Consider the following 24,880-nt stretch of genomic DNA (forward strand, 5'->3'; position numbering starts at 1 on the left):
AATTTTTTTTTTGAAAAGTGGTGGTTATTATCATATTGGTAGTCTTTTACTAACTAGAATGTTTAGTTATTCAAGGCATGAGGTTCCTTTTGTTTTTGGCTTTTTTTTTTTTTTTTTGTCTGTCGTGGGGGCTTGAAGTCTTGGCTTGGGCGCTGTCCCTCAGCTCTTCAGCTCAAGGAGAGCCCTCTAGCGCTTGAGCCACAGTGCCACTTCCAGTTTTCTAGTGGTTTATTGGAGATAAGAGTCTCACGGACTTCCCTGCCCTTCCCTGCCCGGGCTGGCTTTGAACTGCGATCCTCAGATCTCAGCCTCCTGATAGCTAGGATTATAGGCATGAGCCACCGGCTCCCGGCTTTGGCATATATTTTTGCGCATGTATCTTATTTCACTTGGAAACTTCTAAGCTCATTTACTCCTCTGAAAGTAATTCAGATACACAAAATTAATAGCTTCTTCTTCTCGCCCCTCTCCTCTTTTCCTTTTCCCTCCTCCTCTTCCTCTTCTCAGAACAATTTCAAAGAGTTTCCTAGTTCAGTTTTCATAGGTGCAAACAATCTATTTCAAATTTATACTCTCAAAAAGTTGTGTCTTTTAAAAAATATGAAGCCTTGCTTTGTCACTGAAGTTGACCCCAAGCTCTTGAAATTGAGTGAGCTTCCCGACTTAGTTTCCCAAGTAGCTGGAACTACAGGTGCATAGCATCACACTTTGCTGATAATTACATAGTTTTTTTCCTTTTATGTGTGCCAGTTGCGGGGCTTCAACTTGGTGCCTGGGTACTTCCCTCAGCTTTTGTTCTCAAGGCTAGCACTGTACTAGTTGAGTCACAGCTCCACTTCCTGCTTTTTGGTTGGAGATAAGAGTCTCACAGACATTTTTGCCTGCACTGGCTTTGAACTGTCATCCTCAGATCTCAGCCTCCCAAATAGGATTACAGATGTGAGCTTCCTTTTGTAGTACTGGGGCTTGAATTCAGGGCCTTGATTTTGTTAGGCATATACTCTACTCTTGAGTCATGACTAAATCCACAATTACATAGTTTTTGCCTAATGGAGTACTAACAGCAGTTTGATCTGAATTTCATCTTGTGAATATTTTTCTGTCTTTAATAAGTGAACATTTCATGTGGCAGACTTGGTACGACTGAAAAGTAGGTTAAGAGACAGGATAAGGAGGCACCTAGAATAGGTCTTGATGAGATGAAGAAAACTGATGAATGGGAGGTTAGAATTAAGATTTCTATTTAGATATGTTGACTTTCAGATCACAAAGTGTGATAATCCCAAGTAGGGCTTCTACAAAGACTTGTCTCCTGTTCATCACGTATTGGACTGTCTCAGGATAGAGATTTGGACCTATTATCTAGGCACTGAGTTAAGGTAAGATCATTTAGAGAGACCATGTTTAAATGAGAACAAGGGTAAAACCAGAATCATAGGTGATAGCAGTGTTTAAAAATGAGGCCCTGGAAGAGAATCAGAGCGATGTCATGGAGTAGAGAAAGATGATCCAAGGGCAAGCTATGGCCTTAAGTCATGGCATAGAAAGATCCAAGGCAGCTAGGGTTTTAAAGATTAACAAGATTATGGCAGTACTAGGGTTTGAACCCAGGGCCTTGCACTTGTCAGGCCGAAGGTTTATTTACTTATTTTTCTGGTTGTAGGTCGTGAACTCAGGACCTGGGTGCTGTCTCTGAGCTCTTTTTGCTTAAGGCTAGCATTCTGCCGCTTTGAGCCACAGCTCCATTTCTGGTTTTCTGGTGGCTTTTTGGTGATAAGAATATCACAGACTTTTCCTTCTCAGACTGGCTTTGAACCATGATCCTCAAATCTCAGCCTCCTGAGTAGCTAGGATTATAGTGTGAGCCACCAGCCCCTGGCTGCTGCTTTCTTTTTTTGGTGTGCTGGTCTTGGAGCTTGAACTGAGGGCCTGAATGATGCTCTGTGTGTGTGTGTGTGTGTGTGTGTGTGTGTGTGTGTGTGTGTGTGTGTGTGTGTGTGTGTGTGTGTGTGTGTGTGTGTGTCTGTGTGCATTCTCTGTGTGAGCATTCTGTGTGTGTTTGTGTATGAGTGTGAGAGTGAGCAAGTCTTGGGACTTGAACTCAGGGCCTGTCCCTGAGCTTCTCTGCTCTACCACTTGAGCCATACCTCTACTTCCAGCTCTTTGGTAGTTAATTGGAGATAAGAGTCCCACAGATTTTCCTTCTTTGGCTGGCTTCAAACTGTGATCCTCAGATTTCAGCCCCTTGAGTACTTAGGAATACAGGTATTAGCCATAGATACCTGGCTTGCTTTGGTTATTTTATTTTAATTAATTAATTAATTAATTTGTCGGTCATGGGGCCTGAACTCTTGGCCTGGGCACTGTCCTTCAGCTCTTCACCTCAAGGCTAGCACTCTACCACTTGAGCCACAATGCCACTTCTAGTTTTTTCTGCTTATGTGATGCGGAGGAATTGAACCCAGGGCCTCGTGCATGCCAGGCAAGCATGCTATTACTGAGGCACCTTCCTAGCCCTGTTTATTTTTGTGCCAGTCTTGGAGCTTGAACTCAGGGCCTAGGTGATGTCCCTGAACTTTTTTGCTCAAGGCTAGTGCTTTGCCATTTGAGCTCCACTTCTGGCTTTTTTTTGGGGGGGGGGTAGTTTAGTGGAGATAAGAGTCTCACAGACTTTCCTGCCTAGGCTAGCTTGGAACTGTGATAGTCAGACCTCAGCCTCTTGAGTAGGATTGCAGGCATGAGCCACTGGTGATCGTCTATGTTTTATATTTTTGTTAGTTCTGGTTTGAACTTAGAGCCTCAAACTTGCCAGCTCTCATTCTCATTTTGATGTTTTTTTCCCTTTTTTTTACTTTTGCTGGTATTGGGGCTTGAACTCAGGCCCTCTCACTTTTTCTGCTTATGGCTGGTGCTCTAACACTTGAGCCATGTTTCCATTTCCAGCTTTTTGATAGTTAGTTGGAGATAAAAGTTTTGGATTTGTCTGCCCAAGCTGGCTCCAAAATGTGATTCTAAGATGTTAGCCTCCTGAGTAGCTGAGATTACAGGTGTAAGCTATTGGCACCCAGGTTTGCTGGTTATTTATTTTTTTGTCCTGGTACTGGGCTTGAACTTGGTGCCTGGACACTGTCCCTGAGCTTTTTTGCTCAAGATTAGTAGTCTACCACTTGAACTATAGATCCATTTGGGCTTTAATTTTTTTTTTATCACTATAAAGGTGATGTATAGAGCAGTTACAGTTATGTATGTCAAGTAAAGAGCATCTTTTTTGTTGTTGTTGTCAGCTGTGGGTTTGAACTCAGGGCCTGGGCACTGTCAGTGAGCTCTTTTTGCTCAAGGCTAGCACTCTACCACTTTGAGCCACAGTGCCACTTCTGGTTTTCTGGTAGGTAATTGTAGATAAGAGCCTCACAGACTTTTCTGCTGGCTTTGAACTGCATTCCTCAGATCTTAGCCTCCTCAGTATCTAGGATTATAGGCGTGAGCCACCAGCATCTGGCAAGAGTATATTTCTTTTTGGACATTATTATTATTATTTTTGTTGGTTGTGGGGCCTGAACTCTGGGCCTGGGCACTATACCCTCAGCTCTTCAGCTCAAGGCTAGTGCTCTACCACTTTGAGCCACAGCGCCACTTCCCGCTTTTTCTGTTTATGTGGTGCTGAGGAATTGAACCCAGGGCCTCATGCATGCAAGGCAAGCACTCTACCACTGAGCCACCTTCCCAGCCCTTTTTGGACATTATTACCCCTTCCCTTGCTCTCTCCCAGGTTTTCCCTCCCATACCCACTCACAGGTTGTATAGTTTATTTTCAACATAGTAGCTGCATTTGTTCACCCCTTGTGCCTCCATTTCAGTGCCATCTTACTTTCCCAAAGACTCCACTTCAGCTTTTTGTGGTTAATTGTAGATAAGTCTCTTGGACTTTTCCTATCTGGCCTGGCTTCGCTGTGAGCCTCATATTTCAGCCTCCTGAGCTAGGATTACAAGCATTAGCTACCTTGCTGGTTAATTTTTGAGATAATCTTGATTCCTAAACAGGCATATGACTGGGTACAATCCATCTATTTTAGTCTACCCATCCTAGCAAGGATACCAGACATGTGCCACTGTGTCATTCTCCATTAACAAAGGGTCTTGTTAACTTTTCTGCCCAGGCTGGCCTAGAACTGCAATCCTTAAACTCTTAAGGATCACAGATGTGTCACCATCGCCTAACTACGTTGGTTATTTTTCAGATACGGGTTCACATTTGTGTCTGGGCTGGCCTGGACTGTGATCCTGCTATTTACATTTTCCACGCAGCTGGGATGACAGACTATGTATGCCTGTCATCATACATACATTTCTGTCATATGCTGACACTATGCTTAGCTTTGTATTGGTTGAGAAGGAGTCTTGCAAACTTTCTGCCCAGGCTCGTTTTGTTATTTATTTATTTATTTATTGGTCAGTCGTGGGGCTTGAACTCTGGGCCTGGGCGCTGTCCCTCAGCTCTTCAGCTCAAGGCTAGTGCTCTACTACTTGAGCCACAGTGCCACTTCCGGCTCTTACTGTTTATCAAACCCAGGGCCTCATGCATGCAAGGCAAGCACTCTACCACTGAACCACCTTCCCAGCCCTGCCCAGGCTAGTTTTGATTAGGCCATCTACCTAATCTCTGCCTCTTGAGTAGCTAGAATTAAGGTATGAGCCACTGTGCCTGACTCTGAGCTGTTATTTTTAAAAGTCAGCAATACAGCTGGGTGTTGGTGGCTAATGCCTGTAATTCTAGCTATTCAAGAGACTGAGATCTGAGGATCGAGATTCTAAGCCAGTCCTCTGTGCAGGAAAGTCTTGAGACTCTAATCTCCAATTAACCACCAGAAAACTGGAAGTAGCACTGTGGCTCAAGTGGTAGAGCGCTCGCATTGAGCTGATGAGCTCAGGGACAGCCCCCAGGCCCAGAGTTCAAGCCCCATGACCAACAAAAATAAAGTCAGCAGTACTTTAATTTTTTTTACTGTTATTATTAAGGTGTGTACAGAGGGGTTACCATTTCATAAGTCAAGTAAATAAGCACTACTTTTTTGGACAATGTCACCCCTTCCTTCACTTTTGCCCAGTTTTCCCCTGCCATTTCTGCCTACAAATTGCATTAGTTCATTTTCCATAGTGTCTGCTGAGTACCATGACTGCATTTGTTTACTCTTCCTCCCTCCATTTCTTTCTTTTTGTTGTTGGTGGTGGTGATGGGGCTTGAACTCTGGGCCTGGGTACTGTCCCTGGGCTCTTCAGCTCAAGACTAGCACTCTACCTGTTGAGTCCCAGTGCCACTACCGTTTTTCTGGCAGTTAATTGGAGATGAGAGTCTCTTGGACATTCCTGCCTGGGCTGGCTTTGAACCGCAGTCCTCAGATGTCAGCCTCCTGAGTAGCTAGGATTACAGGCGAGAGCCACCAGCGCCCAGCAAAAGCTGCTTTTTCCCTCTCAGTACCTGAGGTCCCAGCCGTATTCAGTTTACATAATGGATTCCTGGTTGGCACGTATCTGCATACCTAATGTATTGCTTCACACACACAGGTTCACTTCCTTTTAGTAAAGAAAGAAGGAGGTATCGGTAATAAGAGGGATGAGATTGGCAGGGACAGCCTCCTGAAGGAGGTAGAGTAGGTGACAGGTCAATTGTGATGGCAGTTGTTTAACCAGAGAATTCCTTTTTTTAAAAGACAAAACATTTTATTGTCAAAATGCTGTATAGAGGGGTTACAGTTACATGAGTAAGGCAATGCGTACATTTCCTTTTTTAAATACGTTTTTAATTGTGAAAATACTGTACAGAGGGGTTACAATCACATGAGCAAGGTAATGAGTACATTTCCTATCAAGCATTGTTGCCTCCTCCTTTGTTTTTTCCCTACCATCCCTTCCCTCCCATCTCCACAACTATCCTCCCCACCCTTAATGAATACATTTCTTGTCGAGTCTTGTTACCCCTTCCCTTTCTCACCTCCCTCTCCCCCCCTCCACCCGAAGTTGTAAAGTTCATTTCCAATATACTGTCCTGTGGATATCCTTGTTGCAATGGGTCATCCTGTGTCCTTGTTTTAGCATTTTGTTATTCCCTTTTCTCTCCCTGAATTAGAAAAATGCATATCCAAGATGCAGAGTACCAAAATCAAGTATAGTGACAAGAGGGGATATGCCATAGGGGGAAGAACATACAAAGGAAACAAAAAAATGACACGAACATTAACAACAACAACAAAGAAAGACCTCGTGTCTGTATCTTGGGGTTCATTTCACTTAGCATCATCTTATACGGTCATGTACATACCTTTTGAGCTTTTCTGATCATCTGATAAAATTATCCTAGATGTATACTAATTATTGCAAATGAGGGAAACCGTGAGACCTATATTTCTTTGGGTCTGGCTTATTTAATAAGATTTTACAAGGCCACACTAAAGCCACCAGTATGACCATGTTCATTGCAGCATTATTTACCATAGACAAGATGTGGAACCAACCCAGATGCCCCTTAGATGAATGGATCAAGAAAATGTGGTACATATACATTCTGCTTCCATCAGAAAGAATGGCATCACCCTAATTGTTAGGAAATGGAAGGACTTGGAAAAAAAATCAGAATTCTTAGTTCATCCAAATTAGAGGCAGAAAAGAATTTAGGAGCCGGGCACTGGTGGCTCACGCCTGTAATCCTAGCTACTCGGGAGGCTGAGATCTGAGAATTGAGGTTCAAAGTCAGCCTGGGCAGGAAAATCCATGAGACTCTTCTCTCCAATTAACCACCAGAAAACCAGAAGTGGTGCTGTGGCTCAAGTAGTAGAGCACTCGCTTTAAGTTAAAGAGCTGAGAGACAGGGCCCAGGCCCAGAGTTCAATCCCCTCCACCGACCAAAAAAAAAAAAAGGAAAATTTAGAAGATTGGGTCTCAGCATTGTCCTTTGTGGGGAAGTCAGAGCTATAGATGTTGGCTGACACATCCTCCATATATAGAGGAGGAAAGTTAAGTGGAAAGTGACAGTTGAGGTTTCAGGTGTGGACCAATTCTGGAATTGGCATGTTTTATGGATTTGGAAGTAGGGTTTGCAGTGGAGTAAGAGAAAGTTAGTCAATTGAGGTGTTCAGAGGGCTTTCACTTTTGTTTTTGGAAAGATTATCTGTTAGGAATGTTAAATTGGTACAGATGATTCAACCAGTCAGCCAGCAAATGTTGGGGGAGTGATCAGGAGATGTGTATATGTGAGAAAGGGATACAGAAGGGCTGGGAAGGTGGCTCAGTGGTAGAGCGCTTGCATGCATGAGGCCCTGGGTTCGATTCCTTAGCACCACATAAGAAAAAAGCCGGAAGTGGTGCTGTGGCTCAAGTGGTAGAGCGCTAGCCTTGAGCTGAAGAACTGAGGGACAGCGCCCAGGCCCAGAGTTCAGGCACCAAGACCGGACCCTCCCCCCCCAAAAAAAGAAAAATGTTTGTATTTTTAAAGATTTTCTCAATATACTGTGATAAGAAATATCCTTTGTCAGAATAGGTAGTTTGCTGCTACCATTTTTAATTTTTTTGTGTGAAACACTGGAGCTTGAATTCAGAGCTTTTAATAACACTTCTAGCCTGACATGTTCCCTCCCTTCCCCTTCCTTCTCTCCCCTTTCCCTTCTCATCCCTTTCCCTCTCCCCTTCCATTTCATTCCCCTTCCCCTTCCATTTCATTCCCCTTCCCCTTCCATTTCATTCCCCTTCTTTCCCCTTCACTGTCCTTCCTCCACCTCTTCCTCTTCCATTCCCTTTCCTTCCCTTTTCCTTTCTCTTTCGGTTCCTCTTCCCCTTCCCATTCTCCACCCTCCCCTCCCCTTTTCCTTCCCCTTCTCCTCTTCCTCCCTGTTCCCCCCTTCCTTTCCCCCCTTTTCCATTTTCCCTTCTCCTTTGCTTTGCCCTCTATCCATTTCCCAGCCTGACTCTTCCACTTTCCGTCCCCTTTTCCTCCCGTCCACTCCCCTCCCTCTTCCTCTCCCCCTTCCTCTTCTCCTTTCCCTCTCCTCCCTTCTCCTTCCATGTTCCTTTCCCCTTCTTTTCTCCTCTCCCTTTCCTTCCTCTTCTTTGCCCTTCCCTTTCTATCTCTTTCCTTTTCCTTTCCTGTCCTCTTCTGTTTCCCCTTCCATTCCCTTACAGTTCCCATGTCTTATCCCCTTCTCCTTCCCCTCTCTCGCCTTCTCCCTTCCTCTTTTCTCCCCTTTCCTGCTCTCCCTTCTCTTTTCCTTCCCTTCCTCCTTCCTCCTTTCCCTCCTTCCTTCCTTCCCTCCTTCCTCCTCTTCCGCGTGCTGGTCTCTTCCTCTTCTACTTCATCTTCTTCCCCTTCCCTCTCTGTTCTCTTTTCCTTTCCTTCCCCTCCCTTTCATCTGCCTTTTGCTCCCTTTCCCTTTCCTCCCTTTTCTCTCCCTTTCCCTTACCTTCTTTCCATTCCCTTTCCTTTTCCCTTTCCTTAACCTTCCCTTTCCCCCTTCTCTTCCCCTTCTGTTTTCTTTCCTTTCCATTTTCTTTCCTTTCCATTTTCTTCCCTTTCCATTTCCCTTCCCGTTCCATTATCTTCTCTTCCTCTTCCTCTCCCATTTCCTTTCCCTCCCCTTCCCTTTCCTTCTCCTTCTCCTTCCCCTTCCCCTTCCCCTTCCCCTTCCCCTTCCCCTTCCCCTTCCCCTTCTCCTTAGCCTTCTGTTCTCCTTCCCTTCCCTTTCCCCCTTCCCTTGCCTGTTGTTCTCCTTCCCCTTCCCTTCTGCTTCCCTTTTCTTTCCCTCCCTCTTTCCCTTCTCTCCCATTTCCTTCTTTTCTTCCCTTTCCATTTCCTTCCCTTTCCTCCTCTCTCTTCCATTCTCCCTTCTCTTTCCTTTCTCTTCTTCCCCTTCCCTTCCATTTCTCTTCCATTTCCCCTTCCCCTTTTCTCCTTTCCTCTTCTTCCTTTTCCCTTCCTTTTCAGTTTCTCTTCCCGTTTCCTTTCCCTTCCCCCTTTCCCATTACCTTTTCCTTTCTTTCCCTGTACCCCTTCCCACTCCCATTCCCATTCCCTCCCTTTCCCTTTCCCTTCCTCTTCGCTTGGGACTAGAACCCATGGCATTGTACTCTTGCTTGTCTTTTTTTTTCATTCAAGGTTGGCCCTCTACCACTTGAGGCACAACCCTACTTTCAGCCTTTTGCTGGAGAAAAGTGGCTCTGATTTATCTGTCTAGATGGGTGTCAAACTTAATCCTCACATCTCAGCCTCCTGAGTAGCTAGGATTGCAGGTGTGAGCCACCAACACCAGAACAGCCTAGCTTATTTATTTTAGAGTTGGAGTCTCTTGGACTTTTCTGTACAGACTGGCTTCAGATTGTCATCTTCCAGATTTCAGAGTCCTGAGTAGGCTGGGATTACAAGTGTAAGCCACCAGCAGTGGGTTTACCATTCTTTTTATTTTTTTTTTTGGGTCCAGTTGTGGGCCTGAACTCCAGGCCTGGGCGCTGTCCCTCAGCTCTTCAGCTCAAGGCTAGCGCTCTACCACTTGAGCCACCGCACCACTTTCGGCTTTTTTTTTCCTGCTTATGTGGTGCTGAGGATCGAACCCAGGGCCTCATGCATGCAAGGCAAGCGCTCTACCACTGAGCTACCTTCCCAGCCCGGGCTTACCATTCTTAATAGTCATAGCAATTAATTATAAGACTGAATCATATTTAATAATCTATTATTAGACTTGTGAATATTTTGATTTCTTTTTTTATTTGTTCTGGTTTTGGGGCTTGAACTCAAGGCCTGGGTGCTGTCCTTGAGCTTTTGTGCTCAAGGATAGCAGTCTACTACTTGAGCCACAATGCCAATTTTGGCTTTTTTGGTGATTAGTTGGAGATAAGAGTCTCATGAACTGGGCTGGCTATGAACCACAATCCTCAGATCTCAGCTTCTCGAGTAGCTAGGATTACAGGCATGAACCACTAGCACCTGGCTGAGCCGAAGCTTAATTTTTTTCTTTTTTCTTTTCTTGTCAGTCATGGGGCTTGAACTCTGGGCCTGGGCGCTGTCCCTGAGCTCTACAGCTCAAGGCTACTGCTCTACCACTTGAACCACAGTGCTACTTCCGGTTTTCTGAGTGGTTTATTGGAGATAAGAGTCTTCTGGACTTTCATGTCCAAGCTGGCTTTGAACCACAATCCTCAGCCCTCAGCCTCTAGAATAGCTAGGATTACAGGTGTGAGCCACAAGCCCCTGGCATAATTTTTTTTCTTAATATGAAGGTGATGTACAGAGGTGTTAGAGTTACACAAATCAGGTAACAAGTATGTTTCTTTTTGGACAATGTCACCCTTTCTTTTGGTCTCAGTTTTTCCCTTCCATCCACACCCACAAGTTGTATAGTTCATTTTTTGCCAGTCCTGGGGCTTGAACTCAAGGTCTGGGCACTGTCCCTGAACTTCTTTTGCTCAAGGCTAGCACTCTACCACTTGAGCCACAGCACCACTTCCAGCTTTATTCTGTTTATATGGAACCGGGGAATCAAACTCAGGGCTTCATGCATGCTAGGCAATTACTCTACCACTAAGCCACATTCCCAGCATGTAAAGTTCATTTTCAACATAGTGTCTAGTGAGTGCCGCTGCTGCACTTGTTCATCCTTTGTCCCTCCATTTCTGTGTCCCCCCTTTACCCTCCCAAAGATAGGTAGATGAACAAGACAAAAGAAAAACAGCAATGAGGAGAAATCCTCTTGTTTCCCTTTCTTGGAATTGATTTTGAAAACTATTTATTTGTTTCCAGTCCTGGGGTTTGAACTCAGGGCCTGGGCTCTGTCATTGAGCTATTTGTGCTCTACCATTTGGGCCACAGTGCTACTTCTGCTTTCTTTGAGTAGTTTATTGGAGATAAGAGTCTCATAAACTTTAGCCGGCGCTGGTGGCTCACGCCTGTAATCCTAGCTACTCAGGAGGCTGAGATCTGAGGATCGCGGTTCAAAGCCAGCCGGGCAGGAGAGACCGTGAGACTCCTATCTCCAATAAACCACCAGAAAACCGGAAGTGGCGCTGTAGCTCAAGTGGTAGAGCGCTCGCCTTGAGCTGAAGAGCTCAAGCCCCACGGCCGACCAAAAAAAAAAAAAAAAAAAAAAAGAGTCTCATAAACTTTAATGCCGTGCTGGCTTTGAACCACGACCCTCAGATCTTAGTCACCTGAGTAGCTAGGATTATAGGTGTGAGCCACCAGTGCCTGGTGAAAAATACTATTTTATATGATCAGATGCACATAGGGATTGTGCCTTTGTGTTCTTCTAAGAGTATCTTCCTTTGATTCACTGTGTGTGAATGTCTAGAGTCCTATATAATTTATTAGATCTAGTTTCTGCAAATGAGAGAAAATGTGCTCTGAGATTGGCTTACCTCACTCAACATGATTTGTTCTAAGTCTAGCCATTTACCTACAAATGATGTAATATTATTCTTTCTAATGGCTGTGTAAAATTTTATTGGGTATAAGTACCACATTTTTTGGATCCACTCATGAGCCACAGTTTTTTAGTAATTTATTGGAGATAATGTGTTATAGACCTTCCTTTGATCCTCAGATCTCAGCCTCCTGATTAGCTAGGATTATAGGCAAGAGCCACCAGTGTCCAGCGCTTGCTCTCATGCTTGCGCTTGCTCGTTCTCTTGTGCTCTCTCTCTCTCTCAAATTTAAGTAGTTGTACAAAGGAGTTGCCATTTAACAAAGCAGTTTATGAAGACAGTGCATCTTTTCAACATTCTCAACCATCCCTCCCTTATGCCTTTCCTCATTCTTAGGTGTGTGTGTGTGTGTGTGTGTGTGTGTGTGTGTGTGTGTGTGTGTGTGTGTATTCTAATTTTTTTGGCTGGTTCTTGGGCTTTTTTGTCAGCTGGCTTTGAATTTCCATTCTCAGATCTCAACATTCTCAACCATCCCTCCCTTATGCCTTTCCTCATTCTTAGGTGTGTGTGTGTGTGTGTGTGTGTGTGTGTGTGTGTGTGTGTGTGTGTGTGTGTGTGTGTGTGTGTGTGTGTGTGTGTGTGTGTGTGTGTGTGTGTGTGTGTGTGTGTGTGTGTGTGTGTGTGTGTGTGTGTGTGTGTGTGTGTGTGTGTGTGTGTGTATTCTAATTTTTTTGGCTGGTTCTTGGGCTTTTTTGTCAGCTGGCTTTGAATTTCCATTCTCAGATCTTAGCCTCCTGAGTAGTTTAGGATTATAGTCATGAGCCACCCACGCCAGGCCTGCATTAAATTCTTTTTTTTTTTTGCCAGTCCTGGAGCTTGAGGTCAGGGTCTGGGCACTCTCCCTGAGCTTCCTTTGCCCAAGGCTAGCACTCCACCACTTGAGTCACAGTACCATTTCTGACTTTTTCTGTGTATGTGGTACTGAGGAATAGAATCCAGGGTTTCATGCATGCTAGGCAGTCACTCTACCACTAAGCCACCTTCCCATTCCCCTGCATTGAATTCTTGACTGTGTTCTCCCTCTCTTTCATTTGTCATCCTTTGACCCCACCCCAATCCTTTTAAGTACCCTTTCCTGGTTATTTTGTTGAACTTTGCTTTTCTAAGAAATTACACTGAATTCTCCCTTGAATAGATTCATTTGTATACACTTCATACCACCCAGCATGTTTACTTACAAGTTTATAAGCTAAATCTAGCTTTCACATATAAGGAAAAACATTAATCCATTTTCTCTCTGGGCCTGACTTAACAATTTTTTTCCCCAGATTTTTTCCACTTCTTTACAAATGGTACAATATCATTCTTTTGAATGGATGAGTAAAATTCCACTGTGTATATATGCCACATTTTCTTGATCCATTCACTTATCAAGGGACATCTAGGCTGATTATATACCTTGGCTATGATGAAAGTCTCACTATGTTAAGCATTCTGGCTCCAAACTCTTGGGCTCAAACGGCCTTCCTGTCTCTGCCTCCTGAGTACTTGAAAGTACTAGAGCTCACTACTGTGCCTAGACTTAAGTAATGGTAGAAAAAATTTTTTTATGTACAATTTGCTTTAAGTACCTATTTCCTTCAGGGAAATTTGTGGAAGTTTTCTTTTTTTTTTTTTTTTTTTATGTCGGCCGTGGGGCTTGAACTCTGGGCCTGAGTGCTGTCCCTCAGCTCTTCAGCTCAAGGCGAGCGCTCTACCACTTGAGCTACAGCACCACTTCCGGTTTTCTGGTGGATGATTGGAGATAGGAGTCTCACGGTCTTTTCTGCCCGGGATGGCTTTGAACTGAGATCCTCAGATCTCAGCCTCCTGAGTAGCTAGGATTACAGGCGTGAGCCACCAGCGCCCGGCTTGTGGAAGTTTTCAAATGTACCTTTTGATGTAATTTCTTTTGTCTTTTTTCCCTAATTCAGTATTTGGTTGTACAATTCTTTTTTATTATTATTATGAAAGTGATATACAGAGAGTTTACAGTTTTGTAAGTTACCTAAGTCAGGTAATGAGTACATTTCTTTTTGGGTAATGTCACCCCTCCCCTTGCTCTCTCCCAGTTTTTCCTTCCCGTCCCACCCACAAGTTGTGTATTTCATTTTCAACATAGTGTCTAATGCGTACCACTGCTGCATTTGTTCACCCTTTGTGTAAAAGTCTTTTTCTCTTGCTAATTTTGGAACTTATTTAAATCTTTTATGTAGAGTGTAAAATCAGTGGGATATGCTGCTGTTATTTGTAAGCTAGCATTTTACCATTGTTTGACAAATATATTTTTAATAGATTCTTTCTCCAAGGTAGGAAACAAATACTGTTATCCTCTGAAAACTTGTAAATTGCCTTCTCTCAGATGGTTGGACACTTAGGATGTAGGCAGTGATGATTATGAAAAATATTAAAGCCCTTAACACTGTCTTTTGCATACATGGAAATGATTAACGCCATTTTTTCATTACTTTCTTTCCAGGTGATTCATGGCAGGGGACGTGGAAGGTTTCTGTTCCTCCATCCATGACTCCAGTGTCTCTGCTGGGTTCAGAGCACTGTATGAGGAGGGCCTGCTTCTTGATGTTACTCTGGTTATTGAAGATCACCAGTTCCAGGCCCATAAAGCACTCCTTGCCACCCAGAGTGATTACTTCAGAATTATGTTTACTGCAGACATGAGGGAACGAGATCAGGACAAAATTCATTTGAAAGGTCTAACAGCTACTGGTTTCAGCCATGTCCTTCAATTTATGTACTATGGGACTATAGAACTCAGTATGAATACTGTTCATGAGATTCTTCAGGCCGCTATGTATGTCCAACTTATAGAAGTGGTGAAGTTCTGTTGCTCTTTCCTATTAGCAAAAATCTGCCTGGAAAACTGTGCAGAAATAATGAGGCTCTTAGATGATTTTGGTGTAAACATAGAGGGAGTCAGGGAGAAGCTGGATACTTTTCTTCTGGACAACTTTGTACCACTCATGTCCAGGCCTGACTTCTTGTCCTATTTGAGCTTTGAAAAGCTCATGTCTTATTTGGATAATGATCATCTGAGCAGGTTTCCTGAGATCGAGCTGTATGAAGCTGTGCAGTCTTGGCTGCGGCATGATAGAAGGCGCTGGAGACATACTGATACCATCATTCAGAACATCAGATTTTGTTTGATGACCCCATCCAGTGTTTTTGAGAAGGTTAGTGCATTTTTAAACAAGTAAGACAAGTTAATTGAGTGGTTACAGTTAAGATTTTCAGATTTATTAAGGCGCAAAAAAGAATGGTTTATTCGAATAGTTGATATATATAAGAAACCTAAGTTTATTGTGACTTGTGCATTTAAGTTTTAAAAATGTGTTCTGTGGGGACTGGGAAGGTGGCTCAGTGGTAGAGCGCTTGCCTTGCATGCCTGAGGCCCTGGGTTCGATTCCTCAGCACCATATAAGCAAAAAGAAAAAAACCGGAAGTGACGCTGTGGCTCAAGTGGTAGAGTGCTAGCCTTGAGCTGAAGAGCTGAGGGACAGCGCCCAAGCCCAGAGTTCAGGCTCCACGACCGGACCCCCCAAAAAAAAAAATGTGTTCTGTGGGTAAAATATGAACCAGGTAAGTGGATAGTAGAGTAGTTGTATTTTAAAATTATTTTAAAATGTTTATAAGTTTGCTTGTCTTTATATTCATAAAGAAATCTAAACTGGATCAGGCTAATTCTTAAAAGGTAATTTAGGAAATACATGTTGGAAACAGGATGGTAGAGATTTATAGTTCTGCATAATATACATTACCATAGTTTCTTGTTCTTCCGAAATGTAGTAATGACACATGAAATAGCTCTGGAAAACGAATAGGCCTCAAGAGTGTTTAATTCCTATATCCTGCATGGGGAGCCAGAAATGTTTCTCTCTTCTTGCTACTTTCTATTGTTTTTGAGACGTCTAGGTTGGGTCTGACATTTGTCTCCCTATTAAATTCCTTACTTTGTCACTTATGAAAAAAACAATAGGCCGTAGTAATTATTCTCTTCCCTACTCTCACTAGCTCTGTTCTTTCTGTTTTACTGTGACGGCTAACTAAATTTAACCATTCAAATATGTTATGTTACATATCTAAAAACAACATTTTAGCATTGCTAAACAAATGAACCATAAATCCTCTATATTCACCAAACATCCCTGTACAACACTTTACCGGGGAAATAGTCCCCCCACCCAGAATGGTGTTTTCCCAAAGCAGCTTTGGTCTTTTTGCATGTAAGCATTTTCATTTTTCATATCTGAGTTTTTCACTTGTAATCCATTTTTGCCCAGAGGAAAGAACCATTTCAGTAATTGCTTAACTTAATTGGTTTCTAATCATGTGGTTACCTCTGGGGCTCTGTTTACCTCCTACATCTTTTCTTCTTTCTAGAAAGCACACAAAGCTTGGTTGGTACTCTTGATGTAAAATAGTTCTTCAGCTTCACTTACTAGGCCTGGTGATAAAAATGTATGTGTAAATGAGAGTTCTTTATGCAATTTGAGAAATAAACAAATTTGTATTTTTTTTTGCTTGTCCTGGAGCTTGAACTCTGGGCCTGGGTTCTGTCCCTGAGCTTCTTTGTTGCTCAAGGCTATCACTCCACCACTTGAATCACAGTGCCACTTTTGGCTTTTTCTGAGTTGGTTTATTGGAGATAAGAGTCTCACAGACTTTTCTGCCTGGGTCAGCCTCCTGAGTAGCTAGGATTATAGGCATGAGCCATCAGTGCCAGCTTGAGTTTGTATTTTAGAATGTCATTTAGAAGCTGGTTATCCTCCCCCCCCCCCAATGTCATTATCTTATTCTTATGGAATTTTATCTTTATTCTGAGATTATATTGATATGACAGAATTAGTTGAAGCTAGATAACCTAACTTCTTTTTTGTCCAGTGAGAATCAGCCCCACATCAACTATGTAAATCATTTGTCTCTTAATATTTTGATTTTTTTTCTTACAATTGTTTCTATTGTTCTTTTCCTTGGAGAATCCTGTTTTGTTCTCATATATGAAATAGAAATGATTTCCTACTAAAACAGAAGCCCACTAAATGCAGTTTAGATGAAAGTACTTGTGACATAGAAAATAAAATTTTCCCTATTGAAGGGCAGTATGACAGATAACTGATAACAGTAATTGACTTGTGAATGCTGAGCTTCTGAGCTTTTTTTTTTTTTTTTTAAAAACATTCTAACAACTATCAGTTTAAGGTAGGCAGTGGTGGTGAAGGCTAAAAGTTAATACTAGTTGTAAAAGACATAAGTTAAACCTGTTGATGACTTCCTTTGTCATTTGCAATATATAGAATACTTATTAACATTGACCAGGTATTTGGAGTTATCAGAAAAAACTTACTAAGGCTTCCTTCTAAAATTAATTCCTTAGGAAAACTTAAAACCCAGCCACATCTGGGCAGTGGCTTATGCCTATAACCCTGACTACTCATGAGGCTGAAATCTGCAGATTGTGTTTGAAAGCCCACCTCGGGCAAGAAAGTCTGTGAGACTCTTAAATTAACTACCTAAAAAGCTGGAAGTGGAACTGTGGCTCAAGTGGCAGAGTGCTATCCTTGAGCATAAAAAGCTCAGGCACAGTGCCCAGGCCCTGAGTTTCATCCCTAGGACGGACAGACAGACAGACACACAAACACACACAGAGACTTTTTTTGCTAATATAAATCTCACTTTTGCTTTAGTTACACTACTAAGTTAAGTAGGAAGTAAGTAGTGACTTTTGCTTTACTGTGTGGCATTTAAGTTCATCAAAAGAATTTGTAATTTTCTAAAATGTTGAGAAACACCATTAGGCAGATTGGAGACCTCATCTCTAGAAATCAAACTAGAAATCAAACTAATACAGAAGATTTGATTGGCAAAAGAATTTAGAGAATTTTACACACCACAATAAATAATTGAAAATAGAATCCATCTTTTTTTTTTTTTTTTTAATACTGGGCGTACTGAAAGTCTCAAACCAGACCTTTTTAGGATCCATATACATTCAGGGCATAGAGAGGGGGCTTAGAAATGCAGACATGTCACTTCTCTGCTTCTCTTTTTTCGGTAAGAAAGTTATATGGTGGAAACGTGTAGACGGGATTGATTTTTCTTTAGTATTTTGGCGTTGTATATGTTTGTGTGCATGCACTGGTAATGGGACTTGAACTCAGGGCCTTACACTTTTGCTTAGCTTTTTTGCTTAAGGCTTTACTACTTGAGCCACATCTCATTTCCATTTTTTGTTTCGTTTTTTTCCTGTTTAATTGAAGATATGAGCATAAGATTTCTAAATTTTGTTGGAACTTAGTAAAATGGAATGTTGATGTCTACTTTTTATTTTTAGCCTTAACATGAATAAACTTTCTATTATGAGATTTTCTAAATACACAAAAAAGCCACAAGATTAATGGAGCACTCAAAAACATACTATGTTGTTTAATTAGTATTTAACATTTTGCCATATTTGCTAGATAGGTAGAGGCTACATAGCCTTTCTATGTAAGGGTTTTTTTTGTTTGTTTGTTTTTGTTTGTTTTTTTCTGGTTGGTTGTGGGGCTTGAACTCAAAGCGCTGTCCCTGAGTTTTTTCACTCAAAGTTAGCACTGTACCACTTTGAGCCAAAATGGCACTTTCAGTTTTCTGGTGGTTAGAAGAAGAGTCTCACAGGGGCCTGGCGCCAGTGGCTCACACCTGTAATCCTAGCTATTCAGGAGACTGAGATCTGATGATTATGGTTTGAAGACAACCCAGACAGGAAAGTCTGTGAGACTTTCATCTCCAATTCATCACAGAAAAAGCCGGAAATGGCACTGTAGCTCAACTGGTACTAGCCTTCAGGAACATAGGACCAGTGCTCAGACCCAGGGTTCAAACCCCAGTACAGGCAAAAAAAAAGTCTCAGTGTCTCACGGGCTCTTTGAACCATGATCCTCAGATCTCAGCATCCTGAGTAGCTAGGATTATAGGCATGAGCCACTGATACCACTAGCATGATTCTTTTTAAGAATAAGGACTCTTTCCTACCTAAGTATAATACTGTTCCCCTGCCTAGGAACACTAACACTAAGACCCATTATCAAATAGCTAATCCATATTCAAGTTTTCAGTTAATCTCCATAATACACTGGATTCTAATTAAGGCTTATGTATTGCTTTTGGCTATCATGTCTATGTGTTGGCATTAACTTAATTATTCTCTTTACTTTCTCTTAACACATCCTTGTTTTTTTTTTTTCCCTGGGCTGGCTTTGAACTTCACTCCTCAGATCTGAGTCTTATAAGTGGCTAGGATTACAGGCATGAGCCACTGGCGCCTGGCTTGGATTATATTTTTATTGCATAACACTGTCTAAAGTTCAGGAAGTCGTTTATTAAAAACTCTCTGAATACACATATGGTAGACAGCCTTTTTCACATACTTAGCCCCCCCTTCCAGACTTCCAGCCTTTAGAAATGTTATGTGCAGGGGTTGGAGGTGTGTCTTGGTTGGTAGAGCGCCAGCCAATGAGTGAAAGCATCAGGTACAGAGATCAAGTCTTGGTCTCTGATCTAAAAAAAGAAAGAAGAAAAGAAATGTGATGTGCAGTTAATGTTAAAGATCTCACCACCGCACGATTCTTTGGCATGCTTGATGAAGGTAAGTGTTAATAAGCATAGCATGTTTTTGTCAGGATCTTTTCCTTGGCCTCTGGAAAACACAAAGCAAGTATTCAAAGCTTGAGGAAGGAATCTATGGGGATTTTAAATCTTTCTGTGGTAAACTATCAGATCTGAGCAGAGGCTTCATAAAGAGGGGAAAAGGGTATTCTGTGTCTCCCCACAGAAGAGCTCCCACTGATTCCAGGAACCTGAAACATGCCCTTTTCTAATACCTAATCCTGTAGTCTTCTTCTGAAATTTTTAGCCAGTTGCAAACATTGTCTTAACTTTATACTCATTACTCTATGGGACCACCACTAAAGAATCCAAGGCTTCCAGATATAGATAGATAGATAGATAGATAGATAGATAGATAGATAGATAGATAGATAGATAGATAGATATAGAGATATAGAGATCTATATCTATAAATCTATATAATTTGATGTATATGTTAAACATATACATATATATGTGTGTGTATGTGGTATGTGTGTGTGTGTGTGTATATATATATATATATATATTGATAGGATCTAAATATTATCCTTATTTTATGAATTCCTGAATAAGTGCCAGTGTCCACACTAGAACTCAAGTCTGCTTGCTTCTCAGTTCAGGGATTTCCTGTTACAGCTGCTAGACTAGAGAAAGGAAGGATTTTAAGATGCAGAAAGAATGCTGTTCACTTGTTGGGTTATTTAGAAGTTGTTGTAGAGTTATGACAATTCTAATGCGTTTGGATGAACAAAACATAGCATAAGAAATTGAATGGCACTAAAAGAATATAAAATTAAAAGCTGGGTGCTAATGGTTCACACCTGTAATCCTAGCTACTCAGGAGGCTGAGACCTGGGGATCACCGTTCAAAGCCAGTGTAGGCAGAAAAGTCAGACTCTTATCTCCAATTAATCATCAGAGAAAAGGAAGTGGTACTATGACTTAAAGTGGTAGAGTGCTAGCCTTCAACAAAAAAGTTCTGAAATAGCACCTAGGCCCTTATTAGTTCAAGCCCCATAACTGAAAATATATAAGATGTGAAAAGAAATTTTGGATTTTTCACTATATAATCAAGGAAATCTGAAAGTTTAAAACTTTTTTTTTTTTTTGCTACTAGTTCTAGGGCTTGAATTCAGGGCCTGAGCACTCTCCCTGAGTTTTTTGCACAAGGCTAGTGCTCTACCACTTGAGCCACATTTCCATTTCTGTCTAGTTTTGGTAGTTAATTGGAGATAAGAGTATCATGAACTCTCCTTCCTGGGCTGGCAATGAACTGCAATCCTCAGATCTCAGCCTCTTGAGTAGCTAGGAGGATTACAGGTGTAAGCAATTGGCGCCCTGCTTCAGATCTTGGCCTTTTGACATAGTTGGCGTTCTAATGGTTTGTTTTTAGTGGTTTCCATCTTAAATCTAGACTATCATTTTAATTTTTATTTAAGCAAATATCTATGTGTTTTTATTAGTTCTGATGGTCTTTGTATCTGTTCATAGCAATAGAGCTCAAACCTGCTACTTGTCATTCTACATTTCAGTGAAGATTTAAGTGGTAAAAACTATATTTTCTTTGTTCTTTTAGCTTAAAACCACTGCTTTATTGAAAACATTTCATGAAGCAAATATATTTTGCATAATCATGAAAAAGATGAATTTTTGGGGGGTGGTACTAGAGTTTGAACTTTGTTTCATACTTGCTAGGCAGGCACTCTGCTGCTGAGCCATGCATGCTCTGACTCTGAAGTTCTGATTCTTAGCCAAATTGTTAAAATTATTGAGTAAAACACCTATTTGTTGATTTTTTTTTATTTAAAGGCCACTGGGATATTTATGATATTATTCACAGGCCATGGAAAATTATTGATACAAGCTGAATCTTACCTTATGCAATATTTATAACTCTAAAGATGCTCTAGATTCAAAAATGTTAGAATTACTGTATTAAAAAATCAATAAATGGGCCACATACCAGTGGCTCACACCTGTAATCCCAACTATTCAGGAGGCTGAGATCAGATGATTGCAGTTCAAATTTAGCCTGGGCAGAAAAGTCCCCTTGAGACTCTTATCTCCAATTAACCACTCAAAATCCAGAAGTGGCACTGTGGCTCAAGAGCTACAGTACTAGCCTTGAGCACAAAGAGGCTCAAGGACAGTGCCCAGGCCCCAAGTTCAAGCCCCACAACCAACCAAAACAAAACACAAAAAACAAATGGCTAGGTGCTGTTGGCTCACACCTGTAATCCTAGCTGTTCAACAGGGTGACATATCTGAGTATTGCAGTTCAAAGCCAGCCTGGGCAGGAAAGTTTGTAAAACTCTTACCTCCAATTAACCAGAAAAAAAGCTGAAGTGAAACTGTGTCTCAAGTGGTAGACTGCTAGCTTTGAGTGAAAAAAATCTCAGGGACAGCACCCAGGCATTGGTGCACACATGCCTGTGCACTCATGCCTGCATGCGCGCACACACACATACACATACACATATGCTCAGAGACAGTGCCCAGGTCCCACGTTCAAGTTCCAGGAGTGGAAAAAAAATGGAGTTGTCATATTTAAGTTCTTCCAAAATCCCTTCTTTTAGGCACTGGAACATGCTTGCTTTGACTAATCTAGTAATTGCCTGATATAAAGATGTGAAAATTGACTAGATATCAAATTGTATTTATGCAGCTATAACTTGAAATTGCTTAAATTAACAATCAGTTCACTTGCCCCTTGGAGTGAAAGCACAGAGATGAGCAGGTTTTCTCTTGGAAACTAGGTCAATGGGCTAAGTGTACTAAGTTAGCTTAATGTCTTTCTCTGCATCATCTCCTTTTTGCCAGCTCCTCCTCCAAGACCCCATGGACCTAGATGATTGTAATTAACATGTGTGCAGTTCTTTAAAAAATCACCTAAGGTGTTTTTCTCCTCTGATATTGCCTGCCTTTTATGCACAGCTGTGGAGTGTTGCTCTTAAATTTTCTACTTTTTACTTACATTCACTTGAGGCTAACAGATTTTGAAAGAGTGCTAGGAATCTAAGTGTTGACTACTGCTAGAGCCCTGGGAAAGACAGTATCTTAGGGAATGTATTTAGCCAGGAACCTATTGAAAAAACACTTGCAGAATTCAGTCTTACTTGCTGGTTTTTTGCAAGTAAAACCCTAGGAGAATTGGAGATTGAAAATGGAAGGCATGGCATGGAGACAGCCATGTTGGCATGTAACAAACAGGGAACCTCTTTATTAATTAAGGAGGAAAGAGGAAAACAAGTGATAAGCAAAATATGAAGAGAAGACTGGAGGTGGAGAGTGCTTTCTTTGGCACATAGAAAGACTGAGGTTCATCTCTAGTAGAGGATCAGGGAAGTCTAGAAATGACAGGGGAAAAAGGAGCTGGCCTAATCTGGCCAGCCCCCTAGCTGCTTGGGAGGCTGAGAACAGAGGATTAAGATTTGAGGCCAGCTGGTCGTACCCTCGAGACCTCTTATCAGTAGGTGGGCTCATTGGTAATCACTTGTCATCCCAGACACTCGGGAGGCTGAGATCAGGAGGATCACAGTATCCGGCCAGCCTTGGTACTAAAGAGTTTGTGAAACTCACATTTCAAAGAAAGAAAGCTGGCTGCAAAGGCATGCACCTGTCATCTCAGCCATTATGGGAAGTTTAAATTGGCAGAAAGTGATGTAGGAGTGTGCCTGAGAAAAAAAGGTAGCCCCCATGAATTAGTGCAAAAAAGGTCTTCAGATACCAGTTTGGCTCAGCAGTAGAGTGCCTGAATAGCAGATGCAAGGTCTTGAGTTCAAAACCCCATTACCACAAAAAAAAACCCTCAACAGGACAAAAGACGTTTTTAGTTTTTTTGTTGTTGTGTTTTAATTTTTGCTGATTCTGGGGCCTAGCTATCCGTGTGTGTGTGTGCCTGCGTGTGTGTGTGTGTGTGTGTGTGTGTGTGTGTGTGTGTGTGTGTGTGTGTGTGTGTGTGTGTGTGTGTGTGCCTGCGTGCGCGCGCTCCTGGTGTGTATGTGTGTGTGTGTGTATGCCTGTGTGCCTGCGTGCGCGCGCTCCTGGGCCCTGTCCCTGAGTTTCTTTTGCTCAAGGCTAGCACTTTACTACTTGAGCCACAGTGCCACTTCTGGCTTTTTTTCTGTTTATGTGGTACTAAGGAATTGAACCCAGGGCTTCATGCATGCTAGGCAAATACTCTACCCCTAAGCTACATTTCCAGCCCCTCTCTGAGCTTTTTATGCTCAAGGCTGGCACTCTGCCACTTGAGCCACTTATGGCTTTTTTTGGAGGGAGGGTGATTAGCTGGCAGTAAGGGTCTCCCAGACATTCCTGACTATCCTGGCTGTGAACCACAGTCCTCAGATCTCAGCCTTTTGAGTAATTAGGATTATAGTTGTAAGCCACTGGAGCTAGGCAGCTTTTAAGTTTTAATTTTCAAATTTATTATCTAAAAACTGCCATGTGTCATAAGTAAGCACTGCTCATTCAGAAGTTAGTTTTAGGTTTTAACCTTTTCTATGGCCTATTCTACCATATTTATAAATGAAATGTTTACATAGATTTTTTTCCATAGATAGGAAAAAATCTTCTTAAATTGTAAATCCTCAAACTTAGTTTATGCTCTCTAATTATTAGTAAAACCAGATAAAAAGCATGTTTTTTTTTTAATACACTATTTTAGCTGGGTGCTGGTGGCTCACTCCTGTAATCCTAGCTACTCAGGAGACTGAGATCATGAGGATCATGGTTCAAAGCCAGCCTGGGCAGGAAAGTCCATGAGACTCTTATCTCCAATTACCACCAGAAAATCAGAAGTGGTGCTGTGGCTCCAGTGGTAGAGCACTAGCTTTGACCTGAAGAGCTGAGGGACAGAGCCCAGGCCCAGAGTTCAAGCCCCATGACTGCCAAAAAAACCCCCAAAAAACAAAACCCAAAACAAAAAGTTCTTCAGACTGTTGCCTGTTTGAAAGATTATGGATAAATTCTTAATAATGTTTGTCTTTGCTTTGGACATCAGTGATGGTGGCTCAGGGCTTGTAATACTAGCTGCTTAGGAGGCTCAGCTGAGCCCAGGCAGAAAAGTCCAAGAGACTCTTATCTCCAATGAATCATCAAACAAGTAAAAAATGAGCTAGAGATGTGGTTGAAATGGTAAGAGTGCCAACTGTGAGTGAAAAAGCCAAGTGAGAGTTCAAGACCCAGCACTAGCATAAAAAATTATCTAAGCCCTTTGGTATTTGACTTTATAGTCAGCCCTTCAATCTGTGGATCCTGCATCCACAAATTCAGCCAACCTTGGATTGAAAATATTTCCCTCCAATTATGTCATTTTCCCCCCTAAACAATTATAGTGGAGCACTATTTAAATAACATTTACATTATGTTAAGCATTGCAAGCGAATTAGAGATTGTTTAACATATATAGGAATATGTGTGAAGGATAAATGCATATAATATTTTACAAAAAAGGGCCTAGAACCATCCTCCTCACATACCAAGGGCTCATTAATGATAGCAACACTGAAAGGTTTTGTGCTTAGCATGTACTGATTTTTCATAGCTTTACCCTGGTCATTAACTAGATCTTTGAGGGAAAATGGATTAATTAAAAGTGTATTGAACCTAGGCCCCCCCTTTTTTTAAATAACAGAGACTCGAACTCAGGGCCTTGTGTTTGCTGAGTTAGGCAAGCATTCTACTATATGAACTATGTCCTTACTCCCTTTGCATAAAAATGTCATCTATTAGGGTAGTTTTACAATGCAGTGTGTAAAGATGGCCCCCACAAAAGCAAAACTGTTCAGAAAGTAAAAGC

General features: G+C 41.8%; 1 protein-coding gene across 4 annotated transcripts in view; it reads left to right on the forward strand.

Annotated features, from left to right (window-relative positions):
• Positions 1–24,880, forward strand: part of Klhl15 (kelch like family member 15) — a 55,339-nt gene that overhangs the window by 15,919 nt on the left and 14,540 nt on the right. For all 4 annotated transcript variants that reach the window (XM_042670174.1, XM_042670172.1, XM_042670173.1 and 1 more), the window contains one exon: positions 13,916–14,627. In XM_042670174.1, the coding sequence (XP_042526108.1) occupies positions 13,923–14,627 (705 nt within the window). In that variant the 5' untranslated portion in view covers positions 13,916–13,922. The remainder of the gene's footprint in view (positions 1–13,915; positions 14,628–24,880) is intronic.

Source organism: Dipodomys spectabilis, unplaced genomic scaffold (assembly GCF_019054845.1).
Source record: "Dipodomys spectabilis isolate Male_0828 unplaced genomic scaffold, ASM1905484v1 ptg000526l, whole genome shotgun sequence".
NCBI lineage: Eukaryota > Metazoa > Chordata > Mammalia > Rodentia > Heteromyidae > Dipodomys > Dipodomys spectabilis.